Source organism: Cynara cardunculus, assembly GCF_001531365.2.
Source record: "Cynara cardunculus var. scolymus isolate 2C chromosome LG 16, CcrdV1, whole genome shotgun sequence".
Classification (NCBI taxonomy): Eukaryota; Viridiplantae; Streptophyta; class Magnoliopsida; order Asterales; family Asteraceae; genus Cynara; species Cynara cardunculus.
This window is the reverse complement of record NC_037543.1, coordinates 6,315,467-6,328,806: the sequence shown is the minus strand read 5'-3', so window position 1 is coordinate 6,328,806 and position 13,340 is coordinate 6,315,467. Positions and strand designations below refer to the sequence as shown.

The window sequence follows — 13,340 nt, the reverse complement described above, 5'->3', positions numbered from 1 at the left end:
ACCCGACTCTCATCTAAAAAATATATAATTGAACCCAATTGTTAACAACAATCAATTACAAAATATTACCCACACCCGTTGCCAATGCTTATATCTAACACTCTATTTTTTGACAGATTAATTCTTTTGCTTCTCACCTTGTGTGTGTTAACACTACCAGAGCACTAAATGATACTCAAACTAAAATTGCATGGTCGATCAATATCATATGATTAAGTTGGTTTGCTTTCATCTATCTATCCAAGAATATTTGAACAATCATTAAAATACTTGACCATATTCCTAATCCAAGATGCAAAATTCAAAAAAAAATTATACTTCACTAGATATTTATTATTATGTTGGATTGGTTTAAATATATTGGATTTTAAACTGCCATACAATCTTTTTCATCGATAGACTGTAATTATAACCATAACTTTTATTTATTCTAATTGTATTACTATTTAAAGATTAAGTGTAAGTTATTCATCGTTAAAATCTCCTCTAACAAAACCACTGAAACTTCAAAATCGTTAAAATTTATGGCTCTTGCCGCATTGTGTAGGTACACAACTAGTATATATATATATATACACACACACACACACACACAAACACACACGCACAAACACACACGCACGCACATATAGAAGAGTTCAAATGAGAACCTCATTGACTTACGAAAACGCGAGAACAATCTCTAAGCCAAGAATTATGTTCTAAATATTTTAAGAGAAGGAAAGTATTTTTCAAATTTAAATAAATATTAAAACAATTCCAAAAATTCTGAAGACGTGGAAGGGTAAAATTGGAAATTGATATCCTAAAATTCAAATAACACGATCTAGAGTATTCTGATAATCTGGGCGATCAAAGGCGCCGAGGAAGAAGATTGTATAGTCAATTTCGAAGGCATCGAGGAAGAAGATCAAAGGTATGTGTCTAATAACACTGACATATTATGACACATCGATTAGAATTCGATAGATGTCTATCAATTAGGGCTTCGATCGATGTCTACCACTAACTTATCACAGTTGAGGCATGATTGAGAAATCAAACAGGCTAACTATCACAACTCCAAATCGATTCTCGTAGTGTAGTTAGGGCAAAATCGACTAATATATAATGTATGTAATTTCCAGATTACTTGCTTATCACATGATTATCACAGTGTAGGTAAGGTTAGTTCATAGTGTTCAATGTATATAATTGTAGGATTGCTTTCTTATACATGATTATCATAGTGTATTTAGGACAAAATCGATAAATATATAATTTATACAAGCAATCACATGATTATCACAGTGTATGTAATCGATGTCTATCACAAAATTATCACAGTTGAGGCATGATATAGAAATCGAATAAGCCAACTATCACAACTCCAAAATCGATTATCACTTGAAATTGTATGAACATAGATAGCTTCCTTACAAACGCCACTCAAATCTTCCATTCTCGGTCATTGAAACTGAGATTATCACAAGACCGACTCAGATAAAGAAAACGATGATGATGACGACAGGAGTTCAACATGATCAGTTCTAAACTAAAAACAATGAAATAATTATAATTAATTAAAATAACATAAAAAATTATAAAAAATACCTAATTACATTACTATTCTTATTTATTATAATTTAAATAATCCATAATTAGCAAGTGATTGCATGGTTCTTGTGAAGTTGCGTATATATCACGTAAGGTTGATATTAAATGATGATAGAGAACCAACATTCTGATTTAATTTAGATCATACTCCATTACATTTCCCTTATTTAGATTTATTAAAAAAAAGCCTTCAGTTTTAATCCAAAAAGTAGTTGGTAATGAACGTAGATATAAAGACACACAAATGCACACAGAATTAGTCGGCGATCGTGCTTTCCACCATGTTTAAGCAATTATCTCTTTATCCCCAAATGGGAGAAGCAGTGGTCAACTGCCACAAGTAGCTGCTACGTGTATAGTATATGTGTGTGTGTGTGTGAGCGTCAATGTGTATAAATAGATGAAGAAGGATGCATGCAATTCACAAACAAATCAACCTGCATTTGCATATATCATATCGTAGCCATGAAAACAAGCAGCTTGTTCGTTGTTGATCTCATTGTTTGCTTCTTGATTCTGGGAACTGTTTTCTCTGATACCACTAGTTTTAACAAGCTTCAATTGCCTCCAAATGTCACAGGCCCTGAATCTGCTGCCTTCGATCGTCAAGGTGGAGGTCCGTATGTGACCGTCGCAGATGGTCGGATCCTCAAATGGAAAAATCCCACCACCGGTTTCGTTGATTTTGCATACACTTCACCTAACAGGTTATATATTCCACTTTGCTACACACAGACTTTACGTCGAGTCTTTCAGTCTCATATCACTAATCACCTGGTAAATTTTCATTTTCTCTTGACAGGACCAAGCAAGTATGTGATGGTACAAATGATCTGAAATTGGGTTCAACATGTGGAAGACCATTGGCTCTGAGCTTCAACTATAAAACCAGTGATCTTTATATCACCGATGCTTTCCTTGGTCTCCTGGTTGTAGGATTCAATGGTGGTCTTGCAACCCAACTTTCTGGTGGTTACAAGTACCTTTCTGGCATCGACGTTGAATCATACACTGGAAATGTTTATGTGACCGATGCTAGCTTGACTTATGACATAAGGTACTGTCGCAAAATCAACATCATATCTATTCGAAAACACAAAATCACACCCCCAACTAAATCTTTATCATGGTGTGCAGAAACATGACACAACCAGGGTTTACACCTGACTCAACCGGAAGGCTCTTGAAATACGATCCAAGAACTCAACGAGTCACTGTTTTGTTAAGTGGGCTTTCCGGAGGAGGTGGTCCGGCCGTTAGTAGTGACAGGAAGTACGTTTTGGTTCCAGACTACGTGAAGAAGCAAATCCAAAGGCATTGGGTGCAGGGACCAAAAAGAAACACAAATGATGTGTTCATGACCGATTGTGGGATTCCAAAAAATATTAAAAGAGCTGTAAATGGTGGAGAGTTTTGGGTGGCAGTAGAGAAGATGAGTGAAGCTCAAGGGTTAAGGGTTAATGGGTCTGCAATGGTGCTTCAAACAGTGGCCCTATCGCAGTTCTTGAACATGAGTATTGCAGTGGTTCAAGAGATGAACGATGCATTATACGTGGGTTCAAGCCGCACTGATTTTGTTGGTGTTTACACGAAATAGAATCTTGAGGTCACCTCCATTATCATACATACATCATGCAATTATATGCTACCACCAAATATATACATATATAACTAGCAATAAATGCAAGTTTGTAGAACCCTAATCCTAAATAACGAATTCGGCACTTTAAATTGTGGGTTATATTTGATTTAACATTTTAATTAGGTTCATTGCAATGCAAAAGCTTTACATACGCAGATCTATTCTCCTCTGATACACAAGCGTTTGATTCATTGCATATTTACATGGTTTTGTGTCATATCTTTGATCTTTGCATTGTCACATCCAAGACACAATACCATCAAACAACGGACGTTTCGGCAAAAAAATTCACCCAAAAATGGCTTTTACCGGCAGATTTCTCTGTCGAAAAAGGGGCGTTGAAATCCGCTACTAATCCACCACAAACAATTTTTTTTCATTATTTAAGAAAAATAGAACTACCGACGGATAGTGGATGTCGCCGGTAATCCAATTTCCTTTAAAAAAATTAAATTTCTTAAAGAGTACGGTTTTTTAATTATTACCAGTGGATCACCGACAACCATCATCATCCGCAGGTAATTAAAAATTTCTATATTTTTAATACTTTAGAAATTTAAAAGAATATAAGATTTTTTATTTACCGCCGAATGGTGGTGGACATGGGTAAATAAAAAATCTTAAGTTTTTTATGGAATTTATAAAAATAAAAGAAATTATTAACTTTAATTTCTTAAAGTAAACAATAGATTTAAATTTAAAAAATAATTAAAAATCAGTTGGTAAATTTAAATAATCAAAGTTAATTATTTTTTAAAAATTTACTATTTTCAATTTGTCGCTAAATCGTCGGAAAAGTGTTTGGAATGAATTTTTTTAAGGGGGTGTTTGGGATTGCTTATTTGAAACAATTTATGTTTTTCTACAAAAGTCTTTATCAACTTATTATAAGTTAAAATGCTTTAACTTCTTCAAAAACTTCTTATTACCGGTTTGACACCGGTATAAACTGTGTTAATCCAAACACTCAAAAGTGATTATTACCAGTAACACAACGGAATAAGTTAATAAGTTATTTTTATAAGTAATCTCAAACCCTAAGATTATCAATGACGGTTTAACAACAGATTTATAGCGGAAGTCAACAGATATCGACTTTTTAAATTTACATCAGAAAAAGTCATTTTTCTGGATCTGAATGAAATGGAAAGTTATGATAACACGGTGCTTATACAATAAGAACATGCCATTCAGAACTCTCCTTTCCATATCCAACAAGAATTGCACCATTTTTCAATTCAAAATATTTCGATAAAAAAATTCCTTATTTTGTAATTTTTCGTATTAAAATTGTTGTTTTTTTAATAATAGTCATGAAAAATAGAATCATTATTGTTAAATCACATGTAATTTCTTTTATAAAATTTGCATATTTAAATTAACATTTAATATTATTGTCTATTTATAACATATCAAGTAATAAATATAAAAAATATCAAACAAAAAGCAATATATTAGAAAAAGAATATATAAAATAATTACAATTTTATGTGTTACTAGTTTGTCTCATTAGTATAGAAATAAAAATATAATGTCGTTACAGTAAAATTAAAATTTATAAGATATCAAAAAATTTTAAGTTTCTAATAGACCGTTTTATAAGACTTAATTTATAGAACCAAAAAATAAAGTGTTATATCTAAAGATGTAATAATAAATTTATTGAATGCTTTTAGATGTCGTAACAAATTTTTGTAGGGTATTTTTGTTAAAATGCGTTGTATTAGCTATTTTATATGATATTATTTGAAAAAGAGTCTAACAAAATCAAGTGTTCTATAAAAAGATGGTTCTCAAAAGTGTTCTATACGATAGTTAATGCGACGCTTTGTATTAAAAGAGTTCTAAAAAACTTTTTAAAATGCACAAAAGCGTCTTATAACTTATTACAATGTCTTTAGCTAAGACGGTTTTTTGGTCATATAAAACAAGTCTTGTAAAGCATCTATTAGGCCGCTTAAAAGTTTATAAATCCAATTGTGTTGTAGTGTATTTTATTCAGTTTAACTGAATTGGTAAAAAAAAAATTTCCTAAACCCTAATCGAATAACAAATTCTTTTTTGCTTAACCAAACTGTTTAACCCGAACATCAAATAACTTTTAACTTTTTAACCCAAACACCATTCAGCTCAAGTGCGGTTGTGGAAGGCCTTTGGTGAAGATGGTAGCGTACTAGTAACGAGACGGGACATGGAGGACGCAATGCTGTCAAGAACCACTCGATTTCTTTGTCTTTCATCTTATCAAAATCGATTTTATGATTTTGGTCCCTATGATTTTTATTGGGTATGAAATAAAAAAAAATCAATAAAATGATGAAAATACGTCTTGTTTAATGTATTTTTTTGGAGAAAGAGATCAAATCCAAACATTTTTGCAAACTAGATGAACCAAATCTGTAGTTCACTCAAAATTCAAGTGTATTTGGTTAATTTCAAAATTGAAAAGAACAATTGGAAAATTTCGCAAGAAATTGGAGATGCGGGGGATCGAACCCCGTGCCTCTCGCATGCAAAGCGAGCGCTCTACCATTTGAGCTACATCCCCGTTGTTGATTTACTTTCACCTTAATTTTTACAAAAACGATAAATATATTATCGGATAATTTAAAAAACACTTTCAGCTTCTTTAAATTTTCTAACTATTTCCATTTTTGGAAGGGATATTTATCAACTCTCCGTGAAGTAGGATCAAACCTTATTTTATGATATTTATTCTTAAGAAAGTTCTCTGATTCAAGAACTGAAACATACTGGGTGTGATCGCAACATGAACCGGTGTCGAAAGAAGTGGGATTCCAGTTATAGGAATCAAACAGTTTTAACTCCGGTGATCTAATGGTACTTTAGGGAGCTCGATCGTGATTCTTAACTCCGTATTACAATTTGGTACCTAATTGATATCCTTTTATATCAAGCAAATTTAAAAGTTATTGTTTTGATTTAGAATTAATGTTAAAATCGAATTAAATCGGACGAAATTTCATGTGAATTCGTTTTCCGTATTATTTCTGTTGCAAATGTTTGGATCTTCCTTATAAAAACTTCATATCTCGTTTCCAAGTTTATATTCTCTTGAAATGAGAATAATATATGTTAATTATGAATTCTAAGTTGATTCCTATTTATTTCACTCTTTTTTTGTAACGGTGGATATCTCGAGCAGTTTGTGTACATCCACAAATTTTATTATATTCTAAAGTTAACAAGCAAACCTTCAATGGCTTTTGAGGAAACTTGAATCGATGATCACCGAAGAAAAATACCCAAAGTTTTACTAGTTTGTTCTTACTTACACTCTTATGAAAATCAAGAGAATTTTGCAAAATGTTTGCACCTGATTTTACAAAAACAAATTATTGATAAGATTTCAGACTTCAGGCGTTTGTCAGGTTATAAAAACAAACAATCTTATCGATTCAGATTTTGGACTTCAGCATCACCTCTTATTAATCACAAGTGAAATAAGATTTCAGACTTCAGCACCTTTTAAAAAACAAACGTCACCTTACTGTTAAGGTTCACTTAATAATATACTTTTTGCATAAGTTCCTGTCTCAAAATCAAGTGAGGAAGCAAAGCAAACAAAATTGAGAGAAAAAGATATATGGTGGCATATGAACATTTCTTCTCATTCTTAATTAGAGGGCGTTTGGTTTGTAGAATGGAATTCGGAATTGGAATTCATCAAATGAATTTGATTTTGAGGGAATGGAATGAAATTTGATAGAATTTGACCATGTCTTTTTATTGCATTTGGTTGGATGGAATTGGAATGAAATTCTTAACGGAATTAGAATTTTTTTGTTTCATTCACCGAATTCAACGAGAAAATTACATAGATGGCATTTCGAGAAAATCCTTTTTAGGATGGAAAGAACGAGAGAGAGAGAGAGAGAGAGAGAGAGAGAGAGGTCGAGCATACCAGATCGAGCAGTTTTGAATAGGGATGACAAAAAAAAAAAACCGAAACCGATGGTGAAAACTGAAAACCGAAACTTTCGGCCGGGTTCGGAGACATCTTATCGGGGACGGGACAGGGATTGGGGACAAATTTGGGGATTTTAATGGGGACGGGGGCAGGGACGGTGATCATCGGCCCGACCTGATATGTGTGTATATATTAATTCTAATTTATATACATACATATATATATAATAACATTAAAAGAAAATAGTAAAATTAAAATTTAAAAAACTTTTATCCACTTTACTTAAACAACTCAAATAAGGCTCACGAAAAAGTCTGGTTTATTGGTCTAATTGTGAAATCGTGATTTTTGTTGTATGATGTTTAAAGTTCTGTTTAGTTTTATATTGTAATCTAATACATTGTTTGTAATTGGTTCGATTATGTTTGAGACATTTAAACTTGCATCTTTAAAAAAATTGTAATTTACTTTTAGTTGTGAAAATTAACATATTGTAATTTTTTTAGATTTGTTTCGGGTTTCGGTTATATAACCAACGGTGAACGAGAAAAAAAGGATTTTTACCTTAACGGGTTCCCCAACGGGGATTGGGGAAACCGCGGGGACCCGATGGGATCCCCGATAAGATCCCCGACCGGGATGAGGGCGGTCACGAGAATGGCTTCAGTTATCGGTTTTGTGGATACCAATAACCGGCCGGAACCTGGCCCGTTGCCATTTCTAGATTTAAACGAGATCGAGCAAAGGGGATCGAGAATAGCAAAGCAGAGCAAATCGAGATACAACGTCGATGAATTTGGATGAGGGCTAAGGAATTTGTCAAATTGGAATTTGAAATCTGTGGTATATGCGGTGGAATTGTGAAATCGGTGACTTAAGGAATTTGTTGGAATTGGAAGGATTCCTTCACATCTATTCTGAGAACCAAACATGATATTTGGAATTAGGTCAAAGAGTTGGACATTCCAATTGCTTCCAATTCCATCAACCAAACACCCTTTTATTGTTCACTCTGTTCCGGTTTAAATCACGTGAACAAGACATGCATAAAAAATCTGCCATGTGATATGCTGTTACAACTAAACCCCAAAATTAAGGGTGTTTGCCATCCAGTTTGATTGTTTAACCCCCTAAATCACACAAAAAAACATAAGGACGGTTTAGGAAATTTTCTGAATCGAACGGTTTGGCAACAAATGACTAAATCGGTCAAAGCGGACCCAAAAAAAAAAAACAGGCGATCTGGCTGACCGGTTTAGGCGGTTTTGGTATTTATGGGTTTTAAACTAAGAAAACATAACAATTATATGCAAAATGAATTTTCTACCAGTTATTAATAAAATAGTATATCAGTTTGACGGATTTTTTAATTGGCCCATAAAAGTTAAGCCTACAATATAGAGAAAAATCTTAGTCATCATGCAGATATAGGCAAAATATAGACATGTCTAGCTACGAGGGTATAAGCCGACAAATAGAGAAAGAACCTTGATGTAAGTAGATGTTGCCATCTCCATTCAGTTTCTATCAAAACGGTTCTTGCTGGTAACATATGGCTTTTCTTGTCATTTTTTCGTTAGATAAAACCACTGTTAATCGATTAATATGTAAGCAATTTATAGAAATTCTAGAGTAATTCCCTTTGAACCGCTAGAACTACTAAAAAGGTTTCAAAAATGATATAAACGAATAATTCATATTAAAGTTACCTCTTCGGTTTTTATATTATCTATCAGGAACCCTTTTACGAAAATGAAAATAGAGTTCCTTTGTTGTTGTCCATTCTATACTATCTTTTGACCACTTGACTATTTTTTTATAATCGTTTGGCAATTTTAATCCCCACTTAAAATTTGAATTTGGTATTGGGTTCAAATAAACGTTTACATCCTCTTCATGTTCTACCTATAAAACAAATACATATTAGACTTTGATTAACTAAGGAAAAATAAATCTCATATGTAAGCAAATAAACCAGTGTTTGTTAGCTTACTTTCTTCATGGGTCGAAACTCATTGCCTTCTACTAAGAGAAAACCACTATAACATGACTCCTCAAACTAAATTTTAGCCGTGAAAATTCTCGTGTTGCTAGTAAACTGATATAATTCAACCGCCATCCATCCATCTTCTCTCTCATATGCAAGGTATGTGATAACCCTCATTTCTTAAGAGGTATGCGTCATCCTTCTAGTCCTTTTTACTCCTTTTACCAACCCAAATACCCATTTGAGCCTCCATTAATCTCTTTGGTCTAAATCAGTCTTGAAGTTAAGAAATAACTAAAAGTCGGATTTTGGCATTTTAAGCCATAGTGGCGAGTCACCGCTGTGGTGAGCAATGGCTGGAGCTGTACAAAAATCTGTTTTCAGGATTGATTGCCAAAATATTGAAAGAGGATGCAGGTTGCAAATTTAGTAAAGGTTGAAGCTTTCATGAAAAAGAAGAGAAAGGAGACGAGAAGAATGGGACAAGCTTGAGGAAGAAAACAAATAGTGAGATGTCCCTTTCTCCCCCTCACATCTCTTTCACCTCTTCTACTATATAAAGAGGGCTTGGACATTTCATTTAGAACATCTTTTGTAACTGAGAAGCAGCTTCAAACCCTTTAGTTCTTCTAATTCCTTTCTAGCTAGTTTTAATTTATGTTGTATTTTATTTTCAATTCGCTCTGTGGGACTTGACCACAGTGACAAGTTTACATTTAATGCAATTTATATTCGAGTATTTCAGTGGGGGTGGTGGCGAGAGTAGTGGTGTGATGTAGGGGAGAGCATCGGATGGGTCGGATCGGATCGGCCCCAAAAATGGGTAACCCGATCGGATTTCGGTTTACAAAGTCATACCCCGAAGTACATTGATCGGGGTTCAGGTGTAGGCGGGTTCGGGGAAGATCGGGTTTGAGTATGTTCGGATCGGGTTCGGGGAAGATCGGGTTTTTTTAACTGCCATAACACATTGAATTCATATTCAAAAAAGCAAAATAAGCATATCAATCATAGATGGAAGCTTGTACTGACCTGCCCACTAACAAAAGGCACAATTGTTGATTCATTTACAATTGTCCACGTCTATTAACAACATAAAATCCCCCAACTGATGAAGCTTCAGATGTAAGGAAAATTGGAATTGGGCTAATTCTATTTCTATAGACTGCAGTGGCAGTTTCAAGATCATATACAAATAGAAGCCCCAGCTTGGTAATGACATAAATCAGACCATACTTGCGGGATATCTGCAAATTCGAAAACAAATATGTCAAGATGATATTGCAGCTCACTATTCCAAAGACTACAAAAATAGGAGGTACCTGCATGGCAACTGGAAAATCATCTGCAAAGTCAGGAGGGGAAAAAACAGCTTTAGACAAGGCACCAAACCTGCATGACCAGAAAGGAGAAGGAACCATAAAAGGATTCACATTTAACCAACAAATGTACATATTCATCCAACCCAATTACCTTTAGCCAACTAAAAGATATATCTCCAAAAAAGGATTCACATTTAACCAACAAAAACCCCAACAGAACGTCATCTAAATTGCAAGTGAAAGTCATCAAACCAAATTCTTAAGCATACATATAAAAACAGGTAAACATAGCACTTGGTGTCTAGCTGACTAGCTCTAGATCATCTACATCAACAATTGGAACCGGAAGAGAATCCTCTTGGTCATTGATAGAACTTGAACTTCCAATTCTCATATTCATCATGTATGCGTTTATAGAAACAAATTAAAAGAAGTATATAATATATAAGTATACAAATTCAAGTTAAATAATGTCGTACCTTTTCCAAACTTTTCAATATCAGCTATGTTTTCTTCAACTGCAATTGGCTGACTAGGGCCTCTTAGCCAGTCTTGTGTACATATCAAGGCTTCTACCATTTTAGGAGATAGAGAACTCCTAAAATTATCTAAGACCCGACCACTAGTACTAAAAGTAGACTCAGATGCCACAGTTGAAATTGGAACAACAAGCACATCTCGAGCCAATTTTGAAAGAATAGGAAATCTTTCACTATTAACCTTCCACCATCTTAAAATATCAAAATCGTTTGTCTCATCTACGGTCGACTCACTTAGATAAAGTTCAAGTTCACTCTTTTTGTTGAGTGAAGCCCCACTTTCCATCTTTTGTTTCTTAAGTTGGCTCTTTAATCTAGATTGTACCCTTCCAATGGGAACATTCTCACACTTAGTGGGTGGAGGAGGCATCATAGTGGTAGAAGGTTCGGAATATGTTGACACATACTCTTGAAACAACATATCCAATTTAGACTTTACCTTCTCAAAACATGACTTACCTTGCTCCTCACCATACATTTGATTGAGCTGGACTTGCATGTACTCAACCWTGTCTCTGGGGTCCAATATATTGCCAAAAAATATAATGAGATTCATCTTATCTGGATCACCCCAATATTTAGTAAACTTTTCTTTCATTTTAACACCCATTTCCTGTTCATAAATCAAAAACTTAAAGTTAGTAAACAACCAAATATAAGTAAATAGTAAAGGTTAAAGTAAAGGAAGATAAACATACCTCTTCAACTTTCGACGTAGATTGTAACATATCGGCAATTATGCAACTCAAATCTGAAATCTCAGTTAAGAAAGAATTTGAGGTGACATAAAGTGAGCCAGAAATTCTAATTGTCATCTCATAAAAAGTCTTCAAAAATATTACCAAACTGTCAACACATAACCAATCAACATATGACGGCACCGAATCACCCAAATCCAAATGTAACGCGGTGTCACTACTCTCATACGTTTCAAAAACGTTTCTGTAAGCCATTGCGGTTCGAAGCATCATATAGGTCGAGTTCCATCTAGTTGGAACGTCAAGACATAAGGAACTTTTCTCTTCCACTTCAAGCAAATCTGCAAGTTCTCTAAACTTCTTCAACCTAGATGGAGAACCCCTCACCCACCTAACGTAATCCCTAATCTTCTTGACTGATGAATCTGCTAATTTCAATCCATCTTGTACAACCAAATTAAGAATATGAGCAATGCATCTCATATGTATATATTCTGCCCTAATAKAAGAACCACCCCAATTCACCACTTTTTTCTTCATGAACCCAACGGCAATGTCATTGCTTGATGCATTATCAACTGTGATGGTGAAAATATTTTTTATGCCCYAMTCAAGCAAACAACTCTCTATGGYCTTAGCTATACTTTCYCCTTTATGTGAATGTATAGGCACAAACGAGATGACCTTCTTATTCAGTTTCCACTCATCATCAATAAAATGTGCAGTGACACACATATAATTGATTCTTTGAACAGATGTCCAAGTATCARTAGTCAAACTAATGYGTTGCGTGCTTGACTTAAACAATTTCTTAAGGTTTGTCTTCTCTTCAAAGTAAGTACTAAATATATCCCTAKYAACGGTCCATCTAGAAGGGATCTTAAATCTAGGGCATGCAGCTTCAACAAAYTGTTTAAAACCCCTCCCTTCAACAAACCTAAATGGAAGTTCATCCATTATAATCATTTTCGCTAACATCTTTCGRACCACCTCTTGGTTAAAAACCCAAGAGGTCAAAGCACCATCACTATTTTCAGATTTTGCAGATTGATATGCAAGAATGGATTGCTTTGTTTCCTTAGCATGTGGATTTTTTAAACAAGCACGCATGTGGCTATTTAAAGAGGAAGTACCATGTTTTTTAGCCTCAGCTGCATATACTTTTGCACAATATAAACACTTACCTTTAATGACTAGCCCATCCTCATTCAAAATCTTCTCAAAATGGTCCCATACTTGAGATCTGGATTCTAACGTTTTCCTTTTCTTTGTACTTTCCGGAACAGATTGAGTTACGGTAGGATTAGATTGTAAAGGAGGAGCTTGAGAACTGTTACTTACGGACTGAGACATGCTAAGGTTTTCCATCTTCAATTCTAAACAATATAACAAGTATCATCTTCAATATAAGTTACTAGTAGACTACATTCTATTCATGTGCGACGAGCTCTATCATAAACTGTTTGCAAGCTCTTATATCGTCAAACTTTATAGTTTATACTTTATAGTGCCTATAAATAAGCAAAAATTCTATTTATGTGGATAATGAAAAGTGGAAACCAAAATGGCAAAAGTGGAAATTTCCTTATACATCACAGCCCTTAATGAAAAGTGGAAACCAAAAT

General features: G+C 34.0%; 2 protein-coding genes and 1 non-coding gene across 3 annotated transcripts; 1 reads left to right on the top strand and 2 right to left on the bottom strand.

Moving 5' to 3' along the window:
- The first annotated feature begins 2,027 nt into the window (after window positions 1-2,027).
- LOC112529649 (protein STRICTOSIDINE SYNTHASE-LIKE 12-like) lies at window positions 2,028-3,193 on the top strand. The gene is made up of 3 exons (XM_025140987.1): window positions 2,028-2,303; window positions 2,399-2,653; window positions 2,734-3,193. The coding sequence occupies exons 1-3, from the start codon at window positions 2,062-2,064 to the stop codon at window positions 3,191-3,193; spliced, it is 957 nt and encodes a 318-aa protein (XP_024996755.1). The 5' UTR covers window positions 2,028-2,061.
- A 2,520-nt stretch (window positions 3,194-5,713) lies between these two features.
- Window positions 5,714-5,786, bottom strand: TRNAA-UGC. Its single transcript has one exon. It is a non-coding gene; the product is annotated as a tRNA-Ala (tRNA).
- A 4,744-nt stretch (window positions 5,787-10,530) lies between these two features.
- On the bottom strand, window positions 10,531-13,083 carry LOC112529647 (zinc finger BED domain-containing protein RICESLEEPER 2-like). The gene is made up of 4 exons (XM_025140986.1): window positions 11,716-13,083; window positions 10,958-11,630; window positions 10,630-10,703; window positions 10,531-10,548 (listed from the first exon to the last, which is right to left on the bottom strand). Exons 1-4 carry the CDS (start codon window positions 13,081-13,083, stop codon window positions 10,531-10,533), a joined length of 2,133 nt encoding a protein of 710 aa, XP_024996754.1.
- Between the last annotated feature and the right edge of the window lie 257 nt (window positions 13,084-13,340).

Coding starts and splice junctions, on each gene's coding strand:
- LOC112529649 (XM_025140987.1), top strand. CDS start 2,062: ATGAAAACAAGCAGCTTGTTCGTTGTTGATCTCATTGTTTGCTTCTTG. Junction 2,304..2,398: donor GCATACACTTCACCTAACAG/GTTATATATTCC, acceptor TTCTCTTGACAG/GACCAAGCAAGTATGTGATG. Junction 2,654..2,733: donor AGCTTGACTTATGACATAAG/GTACTGTCGCAA, acceptor CATGGTGTGCAG/AAACATGACACAACCAGGGT.